The 22,922-nt window shown below is 40.8% G+C and overlaps 1 protein-coding gene across 5 annotated transcripts in view; it reads right to left on the bottom strand.

Annotated features, from left to right (window-relative positions):
• Nucleotides 1-22,922, bottom strand: part of RNF121 (ring finger protein 121) — a 78,544-nt gene that overhangs the window by 14,326 nt on the left and 41,296 nt on the right. For all 5 annotated transcript variants that reach the window (XM_087868114.1, XM_045782762.2, XM_087868111.1 and 2 more), the window contains 2 exons: nt 6,210-6,364; nt 3,160-3,267 (listed from right to left, as the gene is read on the bottom strand). In XM_087868114.1, the coding sequence (XP_087724240.1) occupies nt 3,160-3,267; nt 6,210-6,364 (263 nt within the window). The remainder of the gene's footprint in view (nt 1-3,159; nt 3,268-6,209; nt 6,365-22,922) is intronic.

Genomic DNA, 22,922 nt, shown 5'->3' with positions numbered 1-22,922 from the left:
CGTCTGAACAGGCCAGCACTGTGAGCTACAAAGACCAAGCCAGGTACTGCCTACTGCCCCTCTTCCCCACTCTGTCCCCAGTGCCTGCCTCCTCCAACTGGCAACCATGCCTTGCAGCTGTCTAGGGCCCACTCTGGTTGGCCCCTACGTGTTGGAGACTCCACTGTTGGCAACCACTGGACACCAACCAGTGGAATTTCAGTCTGGAAGTTGGCAACTCACCAAGTTGCCTCACCTCCAGCCAGCTGCCCAAGTTGAAATGGCTGGGCAAGGGCACACCAAGATCTGGGTTGGCACTGGAACAGAAAGTAAAAATGATCCCAGTGGTCACACACCCCCTCGTCAGACCCCTCCTTCTGAGAATGTCTCATCTGATGGCAAGTGGGCACAAAGTATGCCTCCCACCTGAGACGGCCCATCCATCAAACAAGGTGGGGCAAGGGAAGAGTTTCCCCTCTTGTTATACTATATATTATCCTAGACTTTGCCTTTTGTCCACAAAGCCTAAGATATTATTTGGCCCTTTACAGAAAACGTTTGCCGGCCACAGCTTTAGAAATAAAAGATCAGTTAGCAAATATATATATATATATACAGCAGTTACCATAAAATCTTAAGCTATATCTATACATATTCTGTACCATGTTTCGGTCCAGGGGCACCTGGGTGGCTCAGTCGGTTAAGCAGCCAGCTCTTGATTTCGGCTCTGGTCATGAGATTGAGCCCTGCACTGGGCTCCGTGCTCAGCGGAGAGCCCGCTTAATGATTCTTCCTCTCTCTCCCTCTGCCCCTACCCTCAACCCCCCAGCTCATGCTCTCTCTCTCAAATAAATAGATTTTAAAAAATTGGGAGCGACTGGGTGGCTCAGTTGGTTAAGCGTCTGGCTTTGGCTCAGGTCATCATCTCACAGTCCTGGGATCGAGCCCCATGTTGGGCTCCCTGCTCAGTGGGGAGTCTGCTTCTCCCCCCCCCCCAACTCATGCTCACTCTCTCTCAAATAAATAGAATTAAAAAAAAAATTGGGGGTTCAAGTCTACTTACTAAGAAGGACAAAGATCTTGCCTGTACATTAGGAGGCTTGTTTTAATAATTCCAAGGACCAATACTTTGCAACCTTCAGTCTTTGAATGTTTATTATAGAAAACAACCTTTGTCAAAAATCTGTACCAGGAACTGTACGTGTTTAAAGTTGTAAATTATATTTATCTTAAAAAGTTGAGTGTATTCATCAATCTTGTAATATTTAACCCACTGGACATCATGATCTTATACCAATTAACCTGATTAGTATCATAGAAATGGTCAAGATTCTCAATTCTGCTTTCCTCCTTGTATAGTTTATGCAAGTAAAAACAAACTGTAATTACAAGAATAACCATCTTTAACACAATGCAGAATCTTTTTCTTTTCCTTTTTCTTTTTTAAAAATAGGCTTCATGCCCAGCATGGAGCCCAATGTGGGGCTTGAACTCACAACTCTGAGATCAAGACCTGAGCTGAGATCAAGAGTTGGACGCTTAACCAGACTGAGCCACTCAGGCACCCTACAATACAGAATCTTGATTTTTATTTTTTTAACTACACAGATTAGGAAGCTATCTGGAAATATATTGGCTTTCTTTGATAGGACTTGTCACACTCTACACTGAGGAATTCCTATAAATCTTTGGGTAGCCTGTTTATGCTTTCAGCCTGTACTACTCCTGGAAGAAAGAATTCCATGGGTACCCTCTCACTGTATAAAGTAAGGACTTACTCCTTCCAGTTTCAAAGAGACTCCTGCCTCCAGTGTACGAGGTTTGGGAAAGAGACCAGTGGTCCTGACTTTAAATCTGAACCCTAAATCTCTATCTTCAAGTGCCTGGCCCTAGGCTTAGGATCCCCATGATCCACAGCCCACAATCCTCATCACCTCAGCCAGGAGACCACATTTCCATTCTCTTCTGTCCTGCTGACTCACTATACCCTACAGTCTCAGAGTCTAGGATTTCTTGGCTTTCTTGGCTGCCACAACTGGGAGCAGGGGAACCTGTACGCTGATATGAATCTTTTTGAAATCTTTTGACAACACGAAGCAATAGCCAGAATCCAACTCCTGGTAATGTATCCTTAGAAGCAACAAAGCTAATATTATCTGTGATAGCACAATATTGAAAAACACCCTACATGCCCAACAATGGAGCAGGAGTTAAATGTTCACAGGTTAACTTTCTAAAAAACGGTTTCCTTAGAAATCTGATAAAAGTGGAATGTCAGCTATGTTACAAAGCAACAATGTGTTAAACATGACGCATGACTAGTACACTGCCTCTGAACGGGGAGATTCTTAAAACTGGATGTGTTCCCGGGAGTGGGAAAGCTTCTGGGCCACCCATCTGCGTGGTCTCACTCCCTCACATCTCAGCCCTGGAGCTGCTGTGAGGGCTCCTACAGACACCACTCTGCTGTTCCCTGCCCTGTACACTCCTAGGTGAACCTGTTGCCAGGTGTGACCAACTGTATCACATGAGTTCGACTGTCTAGTCCAGGGGTTGACAAACTTTTTGTGGAAAGAGCCAGATAGTAAGTATTTTGAGTTTTGTGGCCCAAAGAGTCTCTGCCACAAATATTCAACTCTGCTATTGTTACACTGCAAAAACAGCCATAAATAATGCATAAACAAATAAATGAGTGTGACGGTGTTCTAGTAAAAACTTTTTTTATTTTATAAAAACAGGAGGTAGGCCAATATGGTCCACAGGACAGTTTGCCTACCCCTAGTCTCCCTAAACATAAGACCACTCAGGTAGAGTGAACATTGCAATAAAGAGTGAACGCATGGACAGGGAAAATGACTCTGTTAGGGTGATGGCGTTATGGGTAACTGGCCATAATCATCATTACGCTTACTTTTGTGATACTTTTCCATTAAAATATAGGTTCTTGGAAAACATACATAACCAATGATTTGGGACTCTATATACCCAGATATTCCTTTCTCTGTTATCAGCACAAATCATGGAGGGCCCACCTTCCCATTCCCCAAAGCCCAAGTCTCCTATCCTGGGTGCCATGGCCCCCTTGTTAATATTCAGGACTTGGCTCCCCAGGAAGAAAGGTACATCTTACCAGCCCCTCCTCCCCAAACACAAACAAAAACAAAAGCAAAGAGTACTTACTTGAATAATAAATTGAGACCAAAGAGGGTAAACATGACAGCCATGTAGCCAACAATGCCAGTGGCATAGCTGATTTTATAGATCAACAGGAACCACTTATAAACCAACCTGGAGAAAGGAGAGAAAATTAGCACAGCTGACATGCAAACTTGCCTAGGGGCCTCTAGATTACCAGAATCTTTTATTCTTACATCAATGCGGACATTAGGCTATTTGCCTAGGACTTAAGGAAGCAACTTCAGTTACTGTTACAGACCTGGTCACTCCCTTAATTGCAGAAATACCCCTGCATACCACGGAGCTAGTGCTTTCTATTTTCCTGGTCCCCAACCAAGGGAAGAAAAGAGAGCCTTAAAAGGTTTCAGCTGCAAACAAACAAAAAGCATAGATGACAGCAGGCAGCTATGCCCTCTCAAATTCAGATTAGCAGGATAAGGAAGTGAAAACTAGTAACTACAGCTATGTTCAGATGGGAACAGGTGGGGAAGGCCAAGTTATTTTTGTCAGGAAAGAGAATTCAAGGGAAGATGAAAAAGAGAAGCAGCTATGGGCTTCCCCTCCCTTTAAAAAAATCTTTTAAAAATTTAAGTAATCTCTGTACCCAACGTGGTGCTGGAACTCACGACCCTGAGATCAAGATTTGCATGCTCTTCTGACTGAGCCATCCAGGCTGCCCAGGCTTTTCCTACTGGGAATGGTTAACCTCAATACTGCTTTGCTCCTCTCTACAGGCCAATAATGAAATGGTGTCTAATGAATTTGCTTCTGAAATGATTTTCTTCCTGGAGAAGAAGGGATAAGAAAGGAGGCACTCAAAGAATACCTTTGAATGGATGTATGTGTGTGATGGTGGTGGGGGGGGGGCTGTACAATGCTCTTGGAGGAGCAAAGCTCTCTAGAATCCAGTGAAAAACGAGTGTGAAATCAGGAACCACTACTCTATCTGTGCTGAGAGCAAATGAGGAATTCACTTGAATAAACAGCCAAGCCCACCTGGTTCCTAAGACCAAGTTACCACCAACCTTGATGGGCCTCAAGGGAAGAAAGCTCAACGTCCCTACCTGTACCTCCCTACTGCGGCTAAGTAAGTGGTGATGGGTTCCCAGGCAAGGGAAAGGCCCCAAACATTTTGCAGTGCCTGCTCTCAGAAACCACACAAAGCTCCATTATCCAGGGTTTGCACTCATCAGATAGCAGTGAGACCATGGAAACGATGTGGAATTTTAGGCAGAATCTGGATTAAGTGAGTTTTATTAGCTGGGTAATCCCAGGTAAATCAAATCCCCACTCTAAGATAAGTTTACTTATTTGTAAAATGGGGAAACCATGATACCTTCCTCAATGGGTTGTACAGAGCCCATTTCCTGATGTATATAATACATGCTCAATAAATGCAACTTGAATAAGCATGGATGTCTATGAAAGTGCTTTGAAATTATAAAGTACTATCAAATGTTAGTTATTATCATCAAAAACCTCCCATGTCATAGACACATTTTCAGTCATTTTACCTACAAGTTGATACTGGTTGTTACTTACTGACTCTTAAAGTATATTTTTACACTTTTTTCTTCACAGCACCCTTTATGATGGAGCAATTATTGTCACATTTCTAGGGATAAAAAATTCAAGCCTCAGAAAGGTGAAGCCGTACAGGTCATGTAATTAACTGGCAGTTACCAATCCATAGCCATCTGGCTCCAGAGTCTCTATCTTCTATCACGGCCCTTAATGTAAACTACCACAGCCAGGGAGGAACTTCCAAATCACCAACTTCACCTTGAAGATAAATTTTACCATGTACAAGGAAACTCAGAAGGCCAAAGTAAAATCTTACAGTGAAGCGGGACATAAAATGCATGGGAAAAAGAGCAACTTGTAACTTGGAAGCCTCTGGTTCTGGTAGTTACAACTTCGAGGCCAGCTAGCTCCTCTGCTAGGCTCTCCTGGACCTGCACACACGTCTCTCACAGCACTTACCAACTGCACTGAAACAGCTGCTTTCTTGTCCATCTCCTCCATTAAACCGAGCATTCCTTGAGGGCAGGGACCATTGTCTTATCCAGCTCTGTATCCCCAGCGCTCAGCACAGGGCCTGACACATAGCAGGTGCTTGTTGAATGAATGAATGAGAAAATCTCTTTCTTTCTGTCAAGTACAGATATTAAATGACCTCACAAGCTGGTTGGGAGGATCAAACTAGAAATGCATTTGGATAAAATACGAAGAATAATACAGGCAGGGGCTGTTTGGTGACCAAAGAAGTACTGTTTGTTGAAAAATCGCAAATTTGCTGAGATTCATTCATTCAACAAAAATTCACAGAGTAGGCTACTATGTGCCAGGCCCTGTGGTAGGGCCTGGATATACAGGGACAAACAGAATACATGTGGCTCCTGATCCCGCAGGTACAGTTTAGTGGGGGAGACAGACACTCAAGATTTTGTGTTATGTTCTATGATGGAAAACTATAGGGCCTATGAAAGAATATAAAAGAAAATCTGGGGCGCCTGGGTGGCGCAGTCGTTAAGCGTCTGCCTTCGGCTCAGGGCGTGATCCCGGCATTCTGGGATTGAGCCCCACATCAGGCTCTTCCGCTATGAGCCTGCTTCTTCCTCTCCCACTCCCCCCACTTGTGTTCCCTCTCTCGCTGGCTGTCTCTATCTCTGTCGAATAAATAAATAAAATCCTTAAAAAAAAAAAAAAAAAGAAAATCTAATTTAGAGATCAAAGAAGGGTTCACAAAAGAAAATGACATTTAAAATGAGACCACAATGATCCCCAGAATTTGCTTACTTATTTTGGTTGCTTTTAATATAAACAGACCTTGATATAAACTCTAAGGTAAGCCATAGGGAAATGTTTTGGGGTTTTTAATCAGTGAATGGGGGGGTAGCTCTCCCAATCAGCTTGTTTTGGTGGGGGCCCATGCCAAATAATCCTGGCAAACAAAAATTACAACTTTTTCAGCCTAAACCCACCCCAATCCCATGCATTCCAACCCGTTCGCTTCAGGAGACCTAGCTCTTCCCCACTACCTAAACTCTCACCTTGGGGTTGTCTGTACCAGTGGTTTTCGGGTGGCTCGGAAGGTGACAAAAGCTGTGACAGCAGAGAACAAGATCCAGATCACTAGGAACCTCCACCAGTGCAGCTTCACTGTGAAATAGAGGGGAACAACCCACATCTGAAAGAGGGTCACCATCTGAAACACAAACACAAGCACTTCAGCTCTAGCCAGCTCCCTCTGTGCTCTATCCGCAAGTCCAGAGTGTATGTTGCATGTTCCATTTTAGCCTGATCCTCTCCTGCATTTCCAACGTTGGGTAGAGGCGCCTCCTACTGATCTTAGAAACCCAGGACCATGCCTGACACCTCTTTTTCATCCCTCACCTACCTGTTGTATATATTCTTTCCTTTCCACGTGAGCCCTTGCTATCCCTTGCCTGGCTCCCATTGTACAATGGCCTCTGTTAAATCTCCCTGCATTCGGCGTCCCCCTCTCCAATCTATCCTTCTCAGTAACGCTGGAATGGTAGCTCTAACATACAGTCTTGAACATGTCATTCCCCTGCTTACAACCTTCTAATGGTCCCCTGCATACAGGATAACACCCAACATCCTCAGGCAGGCAGTCAAATCCCCCATGATGTGGCCCCAAACTACTATTTCAAGGGTGACCCTCTACTACTCCCCATGCCATCAGTCAGGTTGTCCCCCTCAGGCTAAAACATCCTTTCCGCCTGCCTTTCTGCCTAATAATATCACATCCAAGACACATGAAACCTTCGATCTCCTTTCCAGGCAGAATGAGTCATAACTTTCTAGCGCTCCAAAAGCACTTTCTTTTCTACCATCATTACAGTGCTTATCTAGAGCATGATTCAAATTCATTCTCTATCTGAACGTAAGCTCCTTGAGAGCAGTGACTAGGCCATATTCATCTGTTTCCTACGTGCTAGGAAACGGTCTGGCACACAACAGATCCTCAATAAACTTAGATACATGAGAAGAAAAGCAAAACTAGAACCCGAAAGGGAGGTATATTTCTGCTGTAAAGAGTGTCTCAGAACTTGGACTTGTCAGCTGAAGAGTCCCAAATGTAGAAAATGATTCTAAGTCAGAAGCTTAGAGGATCACCAATCCTCTATTCCCTGGTGCGTCCTAACTGTCTCCAGCAACCACCCTGCTTTCACTTGATGTCACTCTGTTCAGGTGAGTAGCAGGTGTAAAAAACAAACAAACAACAGTAGTTAGTACTTAATGGAGGCTTTCTTCCTCATGTCATCAAATGAAATGAAAGAATATTTAAAAAGGGCTGGGCGTGGGGACAAGTTACAGAGAAGAAAATCGTAGCTAGTTTCTTAAAGTTCCCTAGTGGAGAAAACTTTCGAGGAAGTATTTCCTTGGGGATTTCCAGACCAGTGCTACCTAATCAAAATATAATGGGAATCATGTATGTAATTTTAAGTTTTCTAGTAGTGACATTTTTAAAAAAGTAAAAAGAAACACTGGTATTATTTTAAAAGATTTTATTTATTTATTTATTTAATTTGAGAGAGAGCAAGTGAGCAAGTAGGAGGAAGAGCAGAGGGAGAGGGAGAAGCAGTGCTCAGCCCGATGTGGGTCTCGAGCTCACGACCCCAACATCGTGACCTGAGCCAAAATCAAGAGTCAGATGCTCAATCAACTGAGCCACCCAGGTGCCCCTAGACGATATTAATTTAAATAATATATTTTATTTTATCCACTATATCCAAAATATTGTCATTCCAACATTTACTTAATATTTATGAAATATTTTATTTTTTTGTACTGAGGCTTTGAAATCTAATGTGTACCCTTATATTTATGGCACACCTCGAGAGAGACAAGACATTTCAAGTGCTCAATAGCCATATGGTGATGGTGGCTCCCACACTGGAGAGTGTAGCTGAGAGCATCTTTTTAGAATTTAGTTGTTTAGCTTCTAATAGACTGCTCTGTGGCAAGAAAAAGCCTTCGTGTTCTAGTGTTGTTTTATATAGGAGGAAAAAAAAAGAGAAAGAGACACTGAGAGGAGAATGGTGAGCAGATCCCACCTTGCTTTAGACCCTACAGTTCAGTGTGCTCACTGCTGCTGGCTAATAGTCAGTGAACAATGTAGTCTCAGTACCCATTCTACTGTACAGGAACCCCAACTGACTCTCCAAATGAAATATCCTAAAATATTCTGGCCGTATACGGAAAGTGTGGGAGCACTGGGATGTACTAACAAATGGATACCCAAATAACACTCCAGGTAACATTCTACGAGATAATGGGAGGAAACCAGGAAAGGACATCATAACAAACCACACATTATCTAAGCTAGGGGATAAGAGGGGCACCTGGGTGGCTCAGTTGGTTAAGTGTCCAACTTTTGATTTTGGCTCAGGTCATCATCTCGGGGTTGTGAGATCAAGGCCCATGTTGGGCTCCATGCTCAATGGGGGAGTCTGCTTGGGATTCTCTCTCTCCCTCCCTCTACCCCTCCCTGCTGTGTGCTCGTGCGCGTGCGCACGCTCTCTCTGTAAATAAAATTTTTTTTTAATCTTAAAAAAAAAAAAAAAACTTTAAACTAGGGAATAAGACAACCAGAATCATGGGGCGCCTGGGTGGCTCAGTCGTTAAGTGTCTGCCTTCGGCTCCGGGCATGATCCTAGGGTCCTGGGATCGAGCCCCACATCAGGCTCCCTGCTCCGCTGGGAGCCTGCTTTTTCCTCTCCCACTCCCCCCTGCCTGTGTTCCCTCTCTCGCTGGCTGTCTCTCTCTGTCAAATCAATCAATCAATCAATCAATCTTGGAAAAAAAAAAAAAGACAACCAAAATCATGACATTCAAAGGGACTAAATAAATGGTGGTGGGATGTGGAAAGAAGAGCTGCAGGGTCGTTAGCCCTCACATTGTTGGCTTACAAAACAGCAGGCCCAGAGACTACAGAAGAATTAAATTATAGAGTCTGGTTACATTTGCCTTTTCTGAGGGGGGGGGGAAGGAATTCCTGGTCTCCTTCCAGCTTTTCCAAAAACTTGGCTGTTGCAAAAAAAAACAAAAACCAAACCAAACAAAAAAACCCCAGCCTGTCCCCTACCAGCCTTTTTCCCACTCCTCACCAATCATCAATAGCACGTTCAAAGAAGGAATCTAGTAAAGATGATTATCTCTACATGAGCTGTAGCTCTGTATACTTTGGGTGCAGAGAGAGGCAAAGGACCTGGATTCTATTCTGGGTTGAATAAAGGCATAATCAGGAGTAGGCATCAGTGTAAAAGGAATGAGAAAATCTTGCCTTGCTTTGTAACTCTGAGGCTTAAAACTTTAAGGGTATAAAGCTACTCAACTCACATCATGAAAGAAAAAGGGAGAAAAGGAAGGAAGGGAAAGAGGGAGCAATTTAGGGACAGGGTTAGGTTCTTTCAAACCAGATGGCCAAGTAGAAGCCCAAAAGACCTAGATTCTAGTTCTGTGTGCTTCCAACTCACTGCGTTACCCTAAGGAGGTCCTTCCTCCTTGAGGGAAAGGTTTGGCTTGATTTTTCAAGCCCCTTTAAGTTCTAACATGCTAAGATTGTATTAAGCAGCCTTGTATCTCAGATTTCCTGGGAGAGCGAAGGCAGTGTTCATTCACTCATACATCGAGTATTTATTTTGCATTTAATGGAAAGAAGAATGCAGAAATAAACATGACCCCCTAGTCTCTGTCCTCAAAGAGCTAACAGTCCAGCAGCAGGAGAAAAATAGAAATCAAAACCAAACCTTTAATTTAATGATTCTATTAATCTTTAGATGCTTTTTAAAAAAATTTTTTTGTTTTAAAGATTTTTTTTTAAGGTAGGTTCCACGGCCAGCTTGGAGCTCAGTATGGGGGCTTGACCTCACGATGTTGGGATCAAGACCTGAGCTGAGATCAAGAGTTGGACTCTTAACCAACTGAGCCACCCAGGCGACCCTAGAGATTTTATTATTATTTTTTAAATTTTATTTATTTATTTGACAGAGCGAGACAGCGAAAGAGGGAACACAAGCAGGGGGAGTGGAAGAGGGAGAAGCAGGCTTCCTGCTGAGCAGGGAGCCCGACGAGGGGCTCGATCCCAGCACCCTGGGATCATGACCTGAGCCGAAGGCACATGCTTAACGACTGAGACACCTAGGCGCCCCTAGAGATTTTATTTTTAAGTAATTTCTACACCCAATGTGGGGCTCAAGCCCATAAACCAACTGAGCCAGCCAGGCGCCCCTCTTTAGATGCTTTTCAGAAGTTCAAATAGAAATCATTAAAGAATGAATAAACAAAGTAGAATGATATAGTGAAATGATTGGAGATTTTGGAATTAAAGAGATCTAGATATGAATCCCAATATAGCTATTTACTATATTATCTTAGGTAAGACATTTAACCCTGATAAGCCTAAGTTTTCTGAACTGTAAAATGGGATTAACAGTATCTACTCTCAAAAGATTGTATAGATTAAGTAAATTAATGCATGGAAAGCTCTTGAAACAATGCCTAACAACATAAGCATTTAATATAAGTAATGTAAAAAATATAATGTGAATATTCAATATAATAGCTCTTTTATATTAAAAAAACAAGCAAAACACATAAGTCATAGTAAGCATTCAGTAAATGAGAGCTCTTAGGTCTTCACGTGATCAAAATTGCATAAAGTCAAATGTAATAAGGGAGCAAAGCCTGCAATGAGGCAACCAAAATAATCAACATATTTAAAGTGGTGGGGTTATAATGAAACAGAGACCAAAAAACAAAACAAAACAAACAAACCAAAAACAAAAAAACAATACAAAAGATCAGTGGAACCAAGAGCTGGTTGTTTGAAAACATAAAGAAAACTGATAAACCTTTAGCCAGACACAACAAGAGAAAAAGAGGACCCAAATAAAATAAGAAACAAAAAAAGAAGTAACAACCAACACCACAGAAATACAAAGAACTGTAAGAGGCCACTACAAAAAATTATATACCAAAAAATTGGACAACCTAGAAGAATTAAATTCCTAGAAACATACAATCTTTCGAAACTGAATCTGGCAGAAACAAAAAATCTGAGATTACCAGTAATGAAATGGAATCAGTAATCAAAAACCTGCCAACAAACAAAAGTCCAACGAGATAGCTTCACAGGTGAGTCCTAACCATTTAAAAAGTTAATACTTATTCTCCTCAAACTATTTGAAAAAGAAGAAAAGAAAGGAAAGCTTCCAAATACATTCTATGAGGCCAGCATTACCCTGATACAAAACCACACAAAGACACTACAAAAAACAAAACAAACAAAACACCTACGGCCAATATCTGGCATATGCACAGATGCAAAAACCTTCAACAAAATATTAGCAAACCACATTCAACAAACATTAAAAGGACAGTGCATCATGAGCTGGTGGGACTTATTCCGGGGTTGCAAGGATGATTCAATATTCACAAATCATACTCCACATTAACAAAATGAAGGATAAAAATCATACGATCATCTCAATAGATGCTGAAAAAGCATCTGACAAAAAATGTCCATTCATGGGGGTAGAGAAAATATACCTCAACATAATAAAGACCATATGAAAAACCCACAGCCAACATCATACTCAATGGAGAAAAACCAAAAGCTTTTCCTCCATGATCAGGAACAAGACAAGAATGTCCACTCTTGCCACTTTTATTCAACACAGTATTGGAAGCCCTAGCCACAGCCATCAGGCAAGAAAAAAAAAAAACAGAAGGCATCGAAATTGGTAAGGAAGAAGTTAAACTATTACTATTTGCAGATGACATGCCAGTATACATAGAAAACCCTAAAGATGTTACCGAAAACCTATCAGAAATAATATATGCAATTCAGTAAAGTTTCAAGATACAATATTAATGTATAGAAATCTGTTGCATTTCTGTACACTAATAATGAAGTAGGAAAAAGAGAAAATAAGAAAAAATTCCACTTGCAATTGTACCAAAAAGCATAAAATACCTAGGAATAAACCTAACTGAGGAGGTGAAAGACCCATACTTTGAAAACTGTAAGACACTGATGAAAGAAACTGCAGACGACACAAATGGAAAGATATTCCATCCTCATGGATTGGGAGAATTAATATTATTAAAATGTCCATACCACCCAAAGCAATTTATAGAATCAATGTAATCCCTACCAAAACACCAACAGCATTTCTCACAAAACTATCAAAATTTGTATGGAACTGCCAAGACCCCAAAGAGCCAAAGCAATCTTGAAAAAGAAAAGCAAAACTAGAGGCTTCATAATGCCAGGTTTCAAGATATACTACAAAGCTATAATAATCAAAACAGTATGGTACTGGCATAAAAACAGACACCTAAATTATTCCAATTTTAGTATATGTGCTTCCAAAGTAAGCACAGTAGACACATAAATCAACAGAACATAACAAAGAATTCATAAACAAACCCATGTGTATAGGGGCAATTAATCTACAACAAAGGAGGCAAAAATATACAATGGAGGGAAGACAGTCTCTTTAATAATTGGCACTGGGAAAACTGGACAGCTACATGCAAAAGAATGAAACTGGACCACTTAAACCATACACAAAAATTAACTCAAAATGGATTAAAGACTTACATAAAACTCCTGAAAGAAAACATAGTAATTTCTTTGACACCGGCTTTAGCAATGTTTTTCTAGATATGTCTCCTCAGCCAAGGGAAACAAAAGCAAAACTAAACTATTTGGACTACACCAAAATAAAAAGCTTCTGTAGAGGGGCACCTGGTGGCTCAGTCAATTAAGGTCCAACTGTTGGTTTCAGCTCAGGTTATGATCTCAGGGTCCTGGGATCGAGCCCCACATCGGGTTCTGCACTCAGCACCGAGTCTCTGCTGGAGATTCTCTCTCTGCCCCTCTCCCTCTGCTCCTCACCCTGCTTGCTCTCTCTCTAAAATAAATAAACGAAATCTTAAAAAAAAAAAGAAAGAAAGAAAGAAAGAAAGAAAGAAAGAAAGAAAGAAAGAAAAGAAAAAGCTTCTGTAGAGCAAATAAAACTATCAACACAATAAAAATGCAACCTACTAAATGAGAGAAGATATTTGCAAATGATATACCCAATAAGGGGTTAATATTCAAAATACATAAAGCACGTCTACAACTCAACACCAAAAAACAAATAATCTGACTAAAAATGGGCAGAAGACATGAACAGACATTTTTCCAAAGAAGACATACATGAAAAGATGCTCAACGTCACTAATCATAAATGCAAGTCAAAACCACAATGAGGTATCATCACATGCCTGTCAGAATGGCTAAAATCAAAGACACGAGAAATGAGAAGTGTTGGCAAGCATATAAAGAAAAAGGAACCCTTGTGCACTGTAAATTGGCACAGACACTGTGGAAAACAGTATGTAGGTTCCTCAAAAAATTAAAAATAGAAACTACCAGTAATTCCACTATTAGGTATTTACCCAAAGAAAACCGAAACACTAATTTGAAAAGATATATGCACCCCTATGTTAACTGCAGTGTTATTTACAGTTGCCAAGATATGGAAGCAACCAAGTGTCCATTCATAGATGAAGGGATAAAGATGATGGGTTTATATATACAATGGAATACTACTCAGCCATAAAAAGGGGGAGATCATGCCATTTGTGACAATATGGATAGATCTAGAGGGTATTATGCTAAGTGAATTCAGACAGAGAAAGATAAGTACCATAGATTTTACTTATATGTGGAATAAAAAAAATAAAACAAAACATATGAACGAACAAACAAACAAAAAGCAGAAACAGACCCATGAAGAGAACCAACTGAAGGCTGCCGGGGGGAAGGAGACAGGGGATGGGCAAATGGATGAAAGTGAGTAGGAGATACAGAACTCCATTCCCGGAACGATTAAGTCATGGGGATAAAAGTTACACCACAGGGAATACAGTAATGGTATTGTAATACTGTATGGTCACAGATGGATGTTATGCTCACGCTGGTGGTGAGCATGGCATAACATACAGACTTGTTGGGTCAATATGTTGTGCACCTAAAACTCATGTAAAATTGTGTGCCAACTATACTTCAATTAAAAAAAAAATCACCAAAACCTCCAGGGGGAAAAATGTGGTGGGGTTACAGCAATTTCCTTTTAATATTTAATTTGTCCTTTCCAGAAAAAATAAATGATCTAAAAACACAAACCAAGGATTTGAGGTCACTTTCAGGTACTTGGACACACTCCATTAGGTAGGCTTGAAAGCCAGATTCTGTTCAGGGCGTAGAAGGCAGTGCCTGATAAGGGGCAAAGCAGAGGGGCAAGTGAACGGAATAGCCTCCCATGAGAAAACTAGTAAGTTACAACTTTGGTTAATTTCTTTATTTCAACTGCAGTATTTATTAGCATTCTGCTTAATAAGTAAATTGAAGCTTCTTCATTAAGGAAGGCATTTTCAGTGGCAACCCTGGCAATACGCAAACTGTTGAAAGTTACCCAAGATTTTCAGAACAATGTCAGGGACTCTGGTGCCATCTGCTGGCAACACTTTATGCAGACACCTTAAGTTCAGTAATTTGCTCAAATGTTTGTGCCTGATGCGGGCACAAAATAATGGGAAGCTTTGCCCCTAACTTCACTCCCAGGATTTGGCATGGTGAGGCAAATACATGAATTGAACAGCCATCGAGTACAAGCAGCAAAGCACCAAGTACTGATGTGAGAGTTCAGAGGAAGGATGTAGCAGTGTGAGTAGGAAACATCAGGGAAGACTGCCTGGAAGAGGCAGAACTCTGGCTGGTTCTGAGGCGGCTTGGATTTGGCCAGCTGAAGGGGGAAACTGAGAGCCATTCACCTTTCTTTCCCTGAATCTACAAATACAAAGCTGAAGTGAAGACTAGCCTGAAACCTGTTCACTGATTCATTCCACAAACATTTACTGAGGGGTAATCCCAGCTTCTCTGATCTGGAAAGTTAAGAATAGCTACAACCCACCTATCTCTTCACAAGACTATACAGTTGAAATGATGATGTTAGGTGCTAACAATCATAGTTAGACTGCATTTAAATGGACTTTTAGATTTTTTTCACCTCAGAAACTATAATTCATGAAAAAACAGAAAAGAGCTCCCATATCACATCCTCCCCTGGGTACCAGCTGCCTTGCCGGTCTGCTCATGCTTGGAACGTTTGTCTTTCAGGATTCTCATCACTTCTGTATTGCCCTATGTTGTGTGGGTAGTAATCACCCACCATGCTTGGCTGAAAAGGAATGTAAAGGATGAACTGAAAACTGCATGTCCAGCTAGTAGAGCAAAGTAAGAGACTCGCAGCTAACAGAACAATCAGCTTGGGGAAAAATGCTGATAAATGGACAGAGGTCAACTGGAGGAAGGTGTCTGGGATATGCTTCACAGCTCTGGTCAATACTTTCATGAAAAATTTGGATGAAAAAACAAGGATCTGCTTACCAAACTGTGAACAGCAAAAAATTTAGGAGCTGGGAGAGAACAAGGCAGTTAACATGGAAGACAGAAGAAGCAAGATCCAAAATGAGTAAAGCTTGTTTCTAGAGTTCTTCTAGCGCTAACATTCTATGAGCTAGTAAGCTAAAATGAAGAACCAGAATTTTACGATGAAACCCAACCAACTACTCAAGTATAGGATGGAAAATGAGTGGCTTAATAGCAGTTCATGTGAAACAGATCTAGGGGTCTCAGTTGACCACAAATTGCCAGGGAATATATGCTGCTTAACTAGGAATATGCCCAGAATGAAGGAGGCAGCAGCTCTACTGTTCTCTGCTCTGTCAAAGCATTCTTAGGGCCTTACAACTAAGTCTTGGGACCACACTGTACAAAGAACATGGACAAAGAAACATGGCCAAAAGGGAGCAGCCAGGATTACAAAGAGTCTAGAAACCAAATTACACGGTGAACAGCTGAAGGCACTAGGACAACAGACCTGGAGAACTACAGGGAGGCACAGCTGTTACCTTCAGTTATCTGAAGACTGTCCAGAGGCCCACTAAGAGATACCTGCTCTTGTGACCAAGTCTGATCTCACACATTGCTAGAATACAGGGCAGAAATTTGGTTTTCAATTCCCCCTTACCACACCCTTGGCAAAAAGTCAACCTTACCACATGTGGCAGACCATTCCATTGCTGGTAGATGTGCTAGACATCTACATAGTTCCTCCCTGATGCTGACCTGACAAATCTGCCTTTATGTACCTTCTGCCTCTGGGTCCAACTCTCGTCCTTCAGAGAGGCGCACAGTACATTTACTTCCTGTTTCTTATGACTACTCTTCTAATACCTAAAATTTTGTCTTTTTCCTCAAGTCATCTTCTCTCCAGGCAAGAGTCAGTCAAGCAATAATTTAACAAACACTGAGCCCTTACCGGGGTTAGGGTTAGGGTTAGGGTGCCAGGCGCCATGCTAAGGACTGCAGAATCCAGAGATAAAAAACTAAACCTCCTCAGGAACTTAAGTCTACCAAGCAGGAAAAAAAACAATTATTATGCAGTATGATAAGTGCTATAACGGAGTAAGCCCTGGTGGCCAAGAAAGTGGAGGAGAGGCTTTCACTCAACATGGGGGAACCAAGGCTTCCTGAAGAAAGCAACCTTTGGACCTCTGTCCTGATGGTACAGTATGTGTAAGTAAAGGCATCATGATGAGTGAGTGTTCAGGATGAGGGAACATGGTATGTCTGAGAAAGTACAAATAAGGAGGGAGGTGTGAGAAATGAGCCGAAAGAGCAGGCAAGGCTCAGAGAAGGCTGATGTATGCATTACACACAGAGAAGTTTTTATTATACTCTGGGGAGAAAAGTTTTTCTTTCGCATAGAAAGTGGATTACCACCTTTTGCCATCTTAGACCATATTCTCTAGTCACATTCCAGTAACCCTCTTAATGTGCTGGTCTAAGAAAAATCTATAGTGAAGATTTCTAGGTAGGAGATTTTGCCACTCATCCATCCCACAAGGGAACAGAAGTTCAGGGGATAGGAGTTTGAAAAGATACTGTTTTTGGTAACAGAGATGATGAAAGCTTCTCCTTGGAGATCTTTAAAAATAGGATAGATACTTTTCCAGGCATAAACTTACTCCTTCCCCTAACATCCCTGCGGGAGCTAAGCAATAAATAATATTAGACTCTGAACAGATGATGAAAACTGAGCAACAGGGAAGCCAAAAAGCAAGCTGGGCCTGGGCTAGGTTTCCAATCCAGATCTTCTGTCTCCCAAGTTCTGCCTCCCTTGCACCATTCACTTTGGAGTTTGTGATAAAACCCTGGAAAGGCTAATGAGGCAATATGATGTAGACTTTAAAGGGGTGGGAAAGGACAGACCTGGGCAAAAGTCACTAAAGAAGGAAAAATCAGGGGAGTTAAAAACAGAAATGACCATGGCAGAAACTGAAAATTTCCTGGAGCTTTTGAGAAACCACAAAAAAATGGCTGAGTGCCCACATGAGAAGAACACTGAACCAAGAATCCGATTCTGGTTTTATGTCCACCTGCCCAATTTAATGGTCATGTGCTCCCAGCAAATCTCTTCGGGATTTTGCACTTTGGTTTACTAATCTGAAAAATGGAGGTATATCCCTATCCTGACTACCATATAAAGCCATTGTGAGGTTCCAATGAGACATCAGACGGGAAAAGTATTTTTTTTTAAATATCAACAAACTGCAACTATAAGCAGCCTAAGGTGGTATCAGTACCGTTACTACTACTGAAAAGAACAGCACGCTGAAATTTAAATAAAGAAAACAACAGGACCTTCTGCTCCTAAACAGCAGTTAATTCAGACGAAGTTCTTTTAACATGAAGGATAGACTTGAACTCCTAAGTCACACGGTGGAACCAGTGGCCTGGCATACCTAATGGCTGGCAGCATCCACGCTGCTCTCTGGCAGCGCTTCTCATAAGGGATGAACTTCCTCCCCAGGGAACACTGGATGAAGTTGGGAGACATTTTTGGTTGTCACGGTCAGGAGAGGGGATGCTCGTGGCATTTAGTAGGTAGAGGCCAGACATGCTGCTGAACATTCTACAACGCACATGACAGTCCCCCACGAAAATAAAGAATCATCTGGCCCAAAATGTGAATAGTTTCCCTATTGAGAGACCTGGTCTAGGAGAACAGAACAAGTGTTTTTCCACTCGGGGGTCACGTGTGCCCACTGAAAGGCTGGGTTGCCAACTAGCACGAGGGAAGAACAGAAAATTTCATTCAGTTTGAGAGAAACAGAGCCTTATCGATTAATTCCATCATTTCCCAGCATGCACATAAGAAGCATTTTTTTGAAAGCTCTGTTAGCTAATCTCAAACAGTTCGTGTTTCTACTACTTGACAATAATCCCAGTGTCTCTCCTTTATACAACATTCGCTAGGGAGCCGTTCTGCTTTGATTCTTTTTTATTCCCATTCTTCACCCCACTTAATGTGTTTAATATGTATATTTTTGTTTGTATCTGTTCTTACAAACTGTATTTTTTGTGCATGTATCTTGATTTATTAGTTGGCACTGTGTCTTTCTGTTTGTTACTTTCTTCCACTCAGTACTCTGCTTTTAAGATACACAAGTCCTTACAGGTAAACCTAATGTGTTGCTTTTAACTGCAATGCAGAGTCATGATACGCATCCAACACATTTTACCAACTTATTCAGATGTAAACACCCAGACTGCCTCCAACTCTTCAATTAACTGCCATAATTAACATTAAAATCAGTATCTTCTCACATGTCCCTTTAGAATATGTCACAAGATATGTATATATTCCATATGACTGAATAGTGCCATGCTGCTCTCCATAATACCTGCCCCGTCTTCATACCTACAAAGAACACACGGAAGTTCCTAAAGCTTCTGATCCCTGCCAGCAGTTGGACAGATCCAGCCTGTTAGTCTAGAATATCAGTTATCATCGGTTTTAATTACTAATCTCCTATTCTGCTATCCGTTAACTTTGCCTATGGTACCCCTTACAGTACAAATCCCCTTCATCTTTTTTTAAAAAATAATTTATTTATTTAAAGAGGGATACAGGGGGGTGGGAAGGGCAGATAGAGGGAGAGAGAGAATCCCAAGTAGACTCCATACGCAGCATGGAGTCTGACTTGGGGGCTCAATTCCACAACCCCGAGACCATGAACCAAGCCAAACTCCAGAGTCAGACACTTAACTGACTGAGTCACCCAGGCCCCCCCTTAATCTTAAATAATCAAATTTATCAAATTTTTATCTTATTTATCCATGTAAGTTTTATTAACTTCAAAGTTGTGCCTTTCATAATTAGATCTTTAATCTATCCTTAGCCCCTTTGTATGTAGTGTGATACAGGAATCTAGTTTTAAATATTTCCCCACATGGTGAGCCAGTTTTCTCAATACAATCTACTTAACAATGAATATTTTCTTCACTGAGCGGTGGTTACACTTTTATTATCTTTTTTTTTTTTAATTTGAGAGAGAAAGAGAGAGAGAGAATGAGAATGAGTGGGAGAGGCAAAGGGGAAAAGAATCTCAAGTAGACTTCTCGTAGAGTGCAGAGCCTGAAACAGGGCTCAGTCTCACAAGCCTGAGATCATGAACTGAGATCACAACCTGAACCGCAACCAAGAGTCAGATGCTTACCTGACTGAGCCACCCAGGCTCTCCTATACTTTCACTGTATATTAATTTTCCATTATACAGGGATCTGTCTCTGAGATCTTTATTCTGTTCTACTGGTCTATTTGTCTATTCTAATGGTATGCCTTACTATTTGAAACGGCAAGTCTGTGTCTTGGGAATTGCTTTCTTTCTTGCTTTTATTTTTGAACTTCAAGTCAAGGGGGGAAAGGAGTTAATCAGAATCTCTAATGAATATTCCCATCATTAGTCATGCATGATGCATGGATCACTTTTAATTTTTAAAAATTACTTCTAGGGGCGCCTGGGTGGCACAGCGGTTAAGCGTCTGCCTTCGGCTCAGGGCGTGATCCCCGCGTTATGGGATCGAGCCCCACATCAGGCTCCTCCGCTGTGAGCCTGCTTCTTCCTCTCCCACTCCCCCTGCTTGTGTTCCCTCTCTCGCTGGCTGTCTCTATCGCTGTCAAATAATAAAATAAAATCTTTAAAAAAAAATAAATAAATAAATAAATAAACAAACAAACAAACAAATAAATAAATAAATAAAAATTACTTCTAATTGTGGTAAGAACTCATAAAATTTACCACCTTAACCATTTTTAAATGTATGGCTAAGTAATATTCCCACTGCTTTGTAACAGATCTCTAGAACTTTTTCATCTTACAAGACTGAGACACTTCTATGCCCATTAAATAAATACTTTTTCACCCTCTGCCCCAGCTCCTGATAACCATCATTGTACTTTCTGTCTCTGTGAATCCGACTACTCTGGGTACCTCATATAAGTGGAGAACAAATACAGGCACCCTGTCATTTTGTGACCGGCTTATTTCACTAAGCATAATGCCCTGAAAGACCGCCATGTGGAAGCATATGACAAAATTTCCTTCCTTTTAAAGTTAATTATTTTTAATACTATGATAACTACTGAACCCACCACCCAACATAAAAACTGGAACATCTAAAAGTACTTACAGCTAGCTATGTGCTCTTTTAGAGCCTATCCTCCAGTCTTCCACCCAACATCACCCTTATCCTGCATCTTGATTGTATCATTCCCTTGCTTCGTAAAATATGGTTGATTATGCATATACATATTTTTTAAAACATATTCTTTAGTTTTCATTGTTTTTAGCTTTCTATGAAAGGTATCAAGTTATGAGCAGCCTTCTGAATCTTTTTTCACTCAATATTAAATTGCTAAGATCATCCTTACAATTACTCATAACTACAGTTAATTATTTTTTGTGTTGTTTTATATATTTCATGTTATATGCATGGTTTTATAAGTTATATAATATTCCATTGGATGACTACATCACAACTAACTTACCCAGTCACCTATATTTGGGTACTGAGTTATTTTTAAGTTTTTGCTATTACAAATAATGCTGTTACGGAAATTCTGGTACATCCTCTTAGGATGCATATGCAAAACTCCAAGATCAAAATGTAAAGGCAACCTACTGAATGGGAGAAGATATTTGCAAATGATATACCTGATAAGGGGTTAATATCAAGACATATAAAGAACCTATACAGCCCGAAACCAAAAAATAATAATGAAAGAATCGATTAAAAATGGGCAGAGGAGGGGCACCTGGGTGGCTCAGTGGGTTGAGCAGCCCACTCTTGGTTTCAGCTTGGGTCATTATGTCAGGGTCCTGGGACTGAGCCCTGCTTCAGGCTCCCTGTGCTGCGGGGAGTCTGCTTCCCCCCTCTCTCTCCCTCCCTCTGCCCCTCGCCCCACTCTTGCACATGTGTGCAGGCTCTCTAAAATAAATAAATCTTAAAAAAAAAAAAAGATTAAATAAAGTGGGCAGAGGACCTGAACAGACATTTTTTCCAAAGAAGACATACAGATGACCAAGAAGTACACGAAAGGGTGCTCAACATCACTGATCATGAGGGAAATGCAAATCAGAACTACAGTGAGATATGACCTCACACAGAATGGCCAGTATCAAAAAGAAAAGAAATAACAAGTGTTGGTGAGGATGTGAAGGAAAGGGAAGCCTGGTACACTGTAAGTTGGTATAGCCACTGTGGAAAACATTGTGAAGTTCCTCAAAAAATTTAAAACAGAAATATCATGCAATCTAGTAATTCCACTATTGGTTACTTACCGCCCTCCCCCCAAAGAAACCAGTAATTTGAAAAGATATGAGCGTTCTTTGTGTTTACTGCAGCATTATTTACAACAGTTAAGATATAGAAGCAACCTCAGTGTCCAGTGATAGATGAATGAATAAAGAAGATGTGGCGTGTGTGTGTGTAATATTATGCAGCCATAAATAACAATGGGATCTTGCCATTTGTGACATCATGGATGGACCCAGAGGGTATCGTGCTAAGTGAAATAAGTCAAACAGAGAAAGACAAATACCATATAACTTCACTTGTATATGGAATCTAAAAAAACCCCACCAAAACAAATGAACAAAAAAGAAACAGACTCATAAATACAGAGAATAAACAGTTAGTTGCCAGGGGGGGGAAAGGCAGAGGGATGGGCAAAATAGGGGTAGGGGATTAAGGGTTACAAACTTTCAGTTATAAAATAAGTCAGGAGATTGAAAAGTACAGAATAGGGAATACAGTTAATAAGACTGTAATAATGTACAGCCACAGATGGTAAATACACTTATCATAGTGAGCACTGTATCATGTATGGAACTGTTGAATCACTATGTTGAACACCTGAAAATAATATAACATTCTGTATCAACCATACTTCAATAAAAATTTCAAGGAAACTGAAATAGCAAATACAAAAACCAGTCAACAATACGAACAACTGACAGAAGAAACCAAATGACTAGTAAGCATGAAAATGTGCTCAACCTCACTAATAACTAAATAAAGTAGTTAATAATTTAGATATTTTCACTCAGACTGACAAAGGAAAGAGCAAGAGAAGAAGGGAACAGAGAGGAACTACAAAAACCACCATAAAATGAGTAACAAAATGGAAGTAAGTACATATCAATAAGACATTTAATAAGACATTTTTAAAAAATTTTTATTTATTTTAAGTAATGTCTACACCCAACACGACGCTCAAACTCACGACCCTGAGATCAAGAGTCGCACACTCCTCCAACGAAGACAGCCAGAC

This window comes from Ursus americanus, chromosome 16, assembly GCF_024610735.1.
Source record: "Ursus americanus isolate L20-20 chromosome 16, mUrsAme1.1.p, whole genome shotgun sequence".
NCBI lineage: Eukaryota > Metazoa > Chordata > Mammalia > Carnivora > Ursidae > Ursus > Ursus americanus.
This window is presented reverse-complemented; position numbering and strand designations above follow the sequence as displayed.